Raw genomic sequence first — 8,505 nt, forward strand, 5'->3', positions numbered from 1 at the left:
TCCCCACCCTAGGGAAGGTGCCCTGCAGGTAGCCCAGGTGTGGGGGGTGGCTGTGGAAGGACAGTGGCACCTCCTCCTGCTTAAGTGTGGCAGGCCCTGCTCCTGCTCCCTTTTGCCACCAGAGATGCAGCCTGTTAGAGGGCACTGAAGGCATGTGGGCAGGGGTAGGGATCAGCAAAAGCACATGATCCACATAGCCCTATGCCCTGGCATCTGGCATATCACCCAGAGTGCCCATCTCTGGTGCTTGGTCAGGCTGGAGTTCACAGGAGAGGTCCCCAGTGGTACTGAGCAACCGTCCCCAGATCAGGGTCCTGGGATCTCTGGGTAGAGAGTGAGGTGTGGGATGCAGGCAGGACAGGCCTGGCACAGTCTCGGGCCCTCACAGGCTGAGGAACTGTGAAAGTGAGTTGGATCACAGAACTTGCAAGCCAGCAGCCTCGTGATTCCAAGGTATAATGTCCAGTTGGATACCAAGAAACAGAGCTACATGTGTATGATCCATCTCAGAAACTGGCTGGAGTGGCCCCTGGGTCCCCTGGACCTCATTCTTACTTGTCCTTTGAGTACAGGACTGGTTCTCAGAGAGGGTCATGTCTGTGTCATGTGCGTGTGACCCAGGTTGGTCTGGGAAAGCCCCAGGTGGGGCTCTGCTCACCTGCTCCCCCTCCCTCCCTCACCTGTGATGACTGTTCGTCCTCTGGTCCTGGGCCCCTGCCCACAACCCTATCAGGCCTGACAGGCCCCACCAAATTGTAGAGCCACGCCCTCCCCCTGCCCTCTCACCATGGTTTGTGGGTCAACAGGCACCACTCACCCCCCCCCACTCAGCATAGCGAGGCAGGATGGGGACAGGACTGGTTCTGTGCCCATGCTAGAGCCTGGGAGGATCTGCACCCCATGGGGACAAGCCTACTGTACCCCCCTGAGTTGGAGAGGAAGCACATCTCGGTCCACTTGGTCCTGTATAGTCGGGACAGATCCTGGTTGGATTTTTCTGGAATAGGAATAGCTGGGGCCAGGGAAGGGCTGGGATAAAGACCTCCAGGTGCTCTGGGGAACTGACCCCCATCCCTGGAGTCTGGCCTGGAATACTTTCCCACCACCACAGACAGGCATGTCTGCACCCAAGTGTGCTTAATCCCTTTGAACCGAAGTTCCTGCTCTGGGTGTGTGCAGGTGTATTGATGAGCTGTGGTGTGTCCCCTGACCCATATTTGTGGGGTAATGTCCCTGGGTCCATATCTACAAGGGACATCAAGGCCAAGGCTGTGAGGGGATCTGGGCCCACCATGGCCAGTATGGGTTCAGGCTGACCTCTTGGGTGTCCTTGACTGTCCCTGGGTTCCTGAGTAGCCTAGGCCCAGTATGCTCTGCCCCCGGGTCCCCTCAGGAGGCCTGGTGTCGCCAGTTAGACTTAAGCCACCGCCATACCATGGAGCTGGCTAGCCCCTGAGCAGCATCAAGGGCAGCAGGGCTCTGAAATGGGCACCTGTGGCCTCCCTTCTTCCCTCCCTCTTCCTACCAGCCTCGGCCAGATGCAGATGCACACTGGCCTACTGGGTACCCCACTCCACCATCAGACCCTGCCTCAGACTGGTGGGAGCCACTGCAGCTAGGGAGCCCCCCATTGGAGGTTTCTACCTGATAGACTCTTGGCAGCCTGGTGGGAGGACAGGGGATTAAAAGTATGATTTAGAGTCCCCAAAAGGACAAACAGGGGCCCTTCACCCCTGTGGCTTTGAAGCTGGACCTTGGCACTGCCCTTGCCCCCAGCTCTGTATCGCCCATCTGGGGCTGTTGGACAGCACCTGGGTTCAGGATATGGGTCAGCATAGTGGGCAGCCCAGGTAGGGGCAGGAAGGCACCTCTGGTTCCGTCCCTCTTCCTCTGCAGTGTCAGTACTATGCAGGGACATGGAACCTTTGCCTGCCTTTTTCCTGTGGCCTTGCCTGCTGTCCTAGACTGGCCCCTGGGGTCACCATATAGCATCTCCTCCTGCAGAAAGCCCTCCTTGGTTCCAACCTGGCCCCCTTAGTGGGAATTGCCCAAGGTCTGCCAGCGTGGGAGGGAGCTCAGGCACCAAGCCCAAACTATGCCCAGAAACCCCTTCTTCCCCACAGGAAGGTGGCACCAGAGTGTACTGCTGGACCACCCTGGAGCAGCCCCTTGAGCTCTTGGTCCCTCTGAACTGAAGTGTATGCTCTGGGTAGCCATCAGGTTCAGAACAGAGCTGCCGATGGGTTCACGCCTGGGCAGAATCCACAGGGCGGCAGGTCAACACTGAGGTGTATAGGGGGACACTTGTTCCTCACACATGCCACAAGCTCCTGTGACGTACAGAGGGGCAGTCATGGAGGCACAATGGCATTGGGGTGGGCCTCTCAGGCAGTGTGGATGCCTGTATCCATGGGGCACACCTGCTGGCAGGGGGACTGCTTTGCAGGACTCTTGGTGCTTCCCAACAGCCGAAAGGCCGATGACCAGCAGTAGGCAGGTCCAACTGGATGTTCTGAGAACACAGCCATCTGCCATGGGGCCGCGCGGTGGGCGGGGAGAGAAGGGAGTGACTCTGGGCATGTTGCAAAGGTGTGACCAGAGAGTGCTGGTGGATCATTGCTGGGGTTGAGGCCCAGGCAGTGGGTGCACAGTGGCTTGCTTTGCTGAGAGGGAAGATGGAGAACGGGAGACAAATCCTGCAAATATTGCGAAAGATGCTGCTCTCTTTACAAATGGAGATGCTGAGGTGTCTATGAGCTTGCAGCTCCATGCAGGGCTAGGGCTGGAGGTGAATGGCAGGTGGACTCAGTGGGACCCCACATGAGGAGCCAAGCACCATGGCCAGGCCCCGGAGGTGGGAGACAAGCATGGACTCCTGAGGAAGAGCAGGACCTGGGGCCAGAGGTGGGGAGCAGCCTGGAAGGAGGTCTCAGTGGGGTTGGGGAGCGGGAGGCAAGCCCAAGGACATCTGGAGGGACACAGGGTCTGCAGAAGAGCCTCCCTGCCTGCACTTACTTGGAGGCTCATGTTCAGTGGACGACAGCAAGGCCCTGACAGGAGTCCTGTTGGGAGGGGGCAGAGGCCTGCCATGTCGGGGCCTGCTGCTCCTCCCTACCAGCACTTGCCTCTGTCCTGCTGTGCCCTGTAGTCAGTGAACTCATGGCCTCTGGCTTTCTCAATGGTTCCTGCTAGCTGCTGGGCTTCCACCCACCCATCCACCCATCCACCCATCCACCCATCCACTGACAGCCCCTGCCATCTACCGCCTGCCATTCTTAGTCATTCACTTCTTCTTTTAGTGGAGCTTTAAGGTTACACATGGTAGTTGGGTTTATATCAACCAACTCCTAGACGCACGGAATTCGTCTCCAGTTGCTTATCCCCCTTTTCCTCCTGTCCTCCCTGCCCTCTCCCTCCTCTGCTCTGCTGGACTTCCTTCACTTTCATTGATTTGTATTTGGTTCTTTATGTTATCCTCTCCTTCCCTCCCCCTCTCCTTTATTTTACTGTAGCTTCCACAAAGGAGAGAAAACATTTGACCTTTGGGTTTCTGAGTTTTGCCAATTTCACTTTGTGTAATATTCTCCATTTCCATGGATTTACTGGCAAATGCCATAATTGTATTCTTTTTTTTTTAAAGAGAGTGAGAGAGGAGAGAGAGAGAATTTTTTAATATTTATTTTTTAGTTATCGGCGGACACAACATCTTTGTTTGTACGTAGTGCTGAGAATCGAACCCGGGCCACACGCATGCCAGGCGAGCACGCTACCACTTAAGCCACATCCCAAGCCCTGTATTCTTTTTTTATGGTTGAGCAGAACTCCATTGTGTGTGTGTGTGTGTATCACATATCACATTTCCTTTCTTTAATATTTATTTTTTAGTTGTAGTTGGACACAATACCTTTATTTATTTATTTTTATGTGGTGCTGAGGATTGAACCCAGGGCCTCGTACATGCTAGGTGAGCACTCTACTGCTGAGCCACAATCCCAGCCCACAATTTCTTAATCCATTATCTATTGACAGGCATCTGGGTCAATGTCATAATTTACCTATTGTGAGTTGTGCTGCTATGAATGTTGATGGTAATTCACTTATTTTTTTCAAATATTTATTTTTTAGTTGTTTAGGTGGACACAATATCTTTATTTTATTTTTATGTGGTGTTGAGGATCAAACCCAGCACCTGGCGCATGCCAGGTGAGCACGCTACCGCTTGAGCCATATCCCCAGCCCAGGTCATTCACTTCTTGATTCAAATGTGATTATTTTCTGGTCCCAGGCACTGTTTTCAGCCCTGGAAAATGGCAGCACACAGAGTGGCACTTATGGAACTTAATTTTTGAGTAGGAGACATTCAGCAGGCTACTCAGTGTGGTGCCTGTGATGGGGGCTGAACAGCAAGTGCACAAGCCAGAAGGGCACATCAGCTGCTGGCCTCTGTCAGCCAGGGCAGCCACCCCAGAGCTGGGCAAAGCCTTCCTTCCTGCAGCCAGGAAGCTGAAGTCTTCCAAGACCAAGGGGCCAGTGGGGTGGCTCTAGGGGGTCTGAACAAGGGCTCATGCTTGTGGCAGGACCCAGCTCCACCCTGAGAAGCTGGGTCATGTAGAAGGGTGCTTCTGATGGCTGTCCTCTGGACGAGCTGGAAGGGTCTCCCTCACCCACCTGGCCCCCGCCTCCTTCTTCATCATGGCCCATCAAAAGCTTTGAGCAGGGGAGGCCCACTTGGCAACTGTGGGTGTTAGCTGCAGAGATGATGCAGGGGCTGGGGCAGGACTGGTCTGCAGTCTCCAACGTACTGTCCCCATACCAGGTGGCTTCACCCCAACGCCAGTGGGGTGGAGGCAGAGATGCTGCTTCTGTCCCAGGGCCCCAGGGGAGCTTCCCAGGCAGGCCCAGCAAGAGCAGCCCAGGAGGCTCCACACTGTCTGCGGAGGGTGGGCCTGGCCAGGCAGGGTTCTGAACACCTGAGGATGCTCCCAGAGGGTAGTGGCCAGTAGCTGAGGGAAACTGGGTGCTGTGGGGCAGCTGCTATGCCCCTGGGCAGGACTCTGTTGGGGTGGCTCAGGGATTGAGGGAAAGCTGGTCCCACTGCCTGCCGTCTGGGGGCCAGCTCCTGGGGATTGTGTGGGAGGAGAGGCAAGGGAGGAGTTGTGACAGCAGAGTAGACAGCTGGACCCATGTCTGCCTGGATGAGGAGGCATCAGTCTGTGAGGAGAAGTGGCCGCTGGGGCGCTAACAGGCTTCAGATCTGCCTAGGTTCTCTCCTGAGGCAGCAGGCTCACTCCCCAGAGCTCCCCAACTGTAAGGTGGCACCTGGGACACTGACTTGAGCACATTGAGGGGGGGGGTAGGGGACTGAGCCTGATTGTTGAGCTCCTGGGCAGGACCACTGGTGGTGGGCTGCCCCAGCCTTGGCCTCCAGGTTAAGGAACTTGGGCCTGGGGTCCCAAAGCCTAGTCCTGGGCAGGGGGTGGGAGGAGTGCCCACACTGACTGGACAAGAGCTGCAGTGGGGAGGGTCCTGGCCCCATCTATTTCTGGCAGGAAAAGCCCAGAGACTGTCCTGGAGGCTGAGTGAAGATGGGAGGCGGGGGATGGTGGGAGCCAGGCTCCCTTCCCATAGCTGCCCTTGAACCTGCCCTCCAGGTGGCACAAGGAGGGACCCACATCATGATCCAGAACATGGGTGACAACTGTGACCTGTATGGGGGGAAGAAGTTTGCCACGCTGGCTGAGCTGGTGGAGCATTGCACGGGCCAGTGTGGGTGGCTGCTTCACGATCACAGCAGGGCCCACTGGGCTGCCTGGACCCCATGTCAGAGTGATGAGCCTGGGCTAATGGCACCTGTATGTGTGTGCAAGTGTGTGAGTCTGCTGGGAACCACCTCTCACCTACTCTTCAGTCACCCAGGTGCAGCGGCCGCCAAACTGAGAGTGTTGGCAGCCCTGCCCCCGTGTGCTATGAGGCCCGTGTCCCCCAAATCCAAAGCACAGGTGCAGGGGTGAGAGAGCAGGGAACTGGGCCCTGATGCCACCACTACCCTCCTGGCTAGTGACTGGGGTGAGCCAGCTCCTGCAATCTGTTTCCCCACTACAGGAAGCTGGTTGTGCCAGGGACCCGGTGGGCTGGTCTGGGAGGCCACTCTGCTTCTTGTTGCTGAGGACCAGGCTGCCACCTGGTGGCCACCCCGCACCCTGCTCAACACAGCTGTCTTGTCTTTTAGCACTGCTGGGGGAGAGAGGGTCAGAGGGTTGGGCCAGAGGTCTGATGCTTGTCTGTCTCTGTCTCCATATCTGTTTCTGAAGTGTCAGCTTCACACGAGTCTCTCCCAGGCTAGGGCCTCCAACCACATCTGTGCTTCACCCTGGGCCAGGTGGTACCACAGGCACCTGTCTGGCAAGGAGGCTGAGAAGCTGCTGATGGAGAAGGGCATCCGGGCAGCTTCCTGGTACAGGAGAATCAGAGCAACCCTGGGGAGTTTGTGCTCACAGTGCTGATTCAGGAGCCAGAGGAGGCACCAGGCACCGACCGCAGCCCCGCATCACCTACATGATGGTCTGCGTCCAAGCTGTAGGCGGCATGAGAGGGCTGTGACTCTGGGAAGAGCGGGCTTCACAGCCAGGCCCCTCACTGCCACCCCACAAACAGATGGGAAGTGTGGCGGGAGGTAGGGAGCAGTTCTACATCCTGAGAGAACTGGTGGGACCCGACAGGAAGGCTTCTCCGACCCCTGGGTGGAGAAGTCGGGGCCGTCATGCAGCTCCAGCAGGTAGGCTGCTGCAGGAGCCCCGGGGCCCAAGGAATGCCACATTGACCCCTCCACGAAAAAGGCCAGGGGTAAGACTTCCTGCAGGCCTGCCCTGGGAATCTGAAGGACCAAGAGAAGGGAGGAATAGGCAAGGCCCCTGGCAGATGGCCCCAGTGTCCTCCCCAGAATGAGGGTCCTGGGCCTGGTCAGGGCGTGGTGGCCACCTTGGTGAAGGGTGCTGGGGGCTCTGCCTGGAAGCCCTGCAAGGCCACAGGAATCAGTGCCGAGAGCCACGTGCAGAAGCTCACCCAGGCTGCCGATGCCCGTGGGAAGACAAGCAGGGTCTCTGGGAGGAGTCTGAGGTGCTCCCTTCCTGCTGCCTACCTCTGACTCCATCCTCCAGGGCTGGGGCGGGGTGGTGGCACTGAGGGCTCTGCAGAGGGACAGAGCCCTCACTCTCTGAAGCCTCCACTCTCCCAGGTGTTGCAACAGCAGGAAAGCTGGCTCCTATAACCCTGGAAGAAGGCACAGAGGCCAAGCCTGATAACCTCTGCAAGAACGTCCTTCCCCGTGATCAAGTGCTTCACTGTCATGGGCACGTGGAGACCACCTGGCAGGGGTCCTGGGGGAGGCAGGGAGCGCCCACCACCAGATTTGGCTCCCTCTTACACACAAGGCCCCAGACCTCCCCACCTCTGCTCACCACAGGTCAGTGGGCAAGGAGACAGGGTGGTGGAGCTTCCCACCTCTCCAGGAGACCCGAATGGCCTCTTTACCTTCCCAGTTGATACCACCCATGTCACCCCGCATGACGTGGACACCTGCATGCCTGGAGCCGACTCCGTCAAGGCTAACTGCATCAGGTGGGTGTGTGAGGGAGCAGGTAGGTGTGCATGACATCCTGCCCTCAAGGCCTGTCTGGATCGCACAGGAGACCCTGACCTGTGTCTGCCCCCCAAGTCATCCGGGCTCCATCTTGGGCACCAGAGACCATGCTGGGAGGTCCCAGAGAGCCAGGTCCAAGGGGTGGAGAGCAAAGTGCGGACCCTGGCAGGGCTGAAAGCCAGCCAGCAGGGTCTTCAGAGCAAGCTGGACTGAGTGTGACTCCTCAGCCCTCCCCTGGCCTTAAGTGTGAGGAACCATGAACCACCTAGGCTCTTTTGCACACTTGCATAAACTTAGATCTGTCCTCTCAGCTTTAATTTTGACATTCACCCTCTTTCAGAGTGACCCAGAGGAGAAGTCAGACTTGGGAGTGGGCAAAGTGGACATTGCTACACAGGGCTCCCTGCAGACCACGTCAGCTGCCTTCGGGGCACGATGTGCCAAGAGAACACACATGTCCCTGTCATGACCATCAGACAGGTGGAGCAGGGGTGGGTAGGAGCCCGGAGTCCTACCTGTACTGTGAGGTCCAGGCTTCCCTCTTAACTGGTCAAGGAAGCAGCTCCTCCTCCGGGACAAAAAGCTGTGGGGCACTGGGGCGGAGGGAGGAAGAAGAGCCCATGACCGCACCTGTGTGCGTGTGCTTGCCAGGCAAGGCGTCACAGGCTGACCTCCTTCAGAACAAGTGTTTCTGGTATTGGCCAGAGCTTCGGGGCCACCAAGAGTAAGGCCATCCACAGAGAGAAGTTGAAAAGGACAGGCAAAAATGTATCCTTCACATGAGTCTCATAAACAAGCAGAGGTTTCTACTCTCATATTCAATAAAATAGACTGTAAGCCAAAGTTAACAGAAGAGACAAAGAAGG

General features: G+C 57.1%; 1 protein-coding gene across 1 annotated transcript in view; it reads left to right on the forward strand.

Annotated features, from left to right (window-relative positions):
* LOC143386842 (agrin-like) overlaps positions 1–8,108 on the forward strand; it is an 83,112-nt gene extending 75,004 nt beyond the window's left edge. The window contains 9 exon segments of the mRNA XM_077108290.1: positions 4,817–4,940; positions 5,652–5,766; positions 5,917–6,007; positions 6,380–6,454; positions 6,498–6,576; positions 6,941–7,079; positions 7,235–7,332; positions 7,463–7,621; positions 7,980–8,108. Coding sequence (XP_076964405.1) covers positions 4,817–4,940; positions 5,652–5,766; positions 5,917–6,007; positions 6,380–6,454; positions 6,498–6,576; positions 6,941–7,079; positions 7,235–7,332; positions 7,463–7,621; positions 7,980–8,108 — 1,009 coding nt within the window.
* The last annotated feature ends 397 nt before the right edge of the window (positions 8,109–8,505 follow it).

This window comes from Callospermophilus lateralis, unplaced genomic scaffold (genome assembly GCF_048772815.1).
Source record: "Callospermophilus lateralis isolate mCalLat2 unplaced genomic scaffold, mCalLat2.hap1 Scaffold_386, whole genome shotgun sequence".
Lineage (NCBI taxonomy): Eukaryota > Metazoa > Chordata > Mammalia > Rodentia > Sciuridae > Callospermophilus > Callospermophilus lateralis.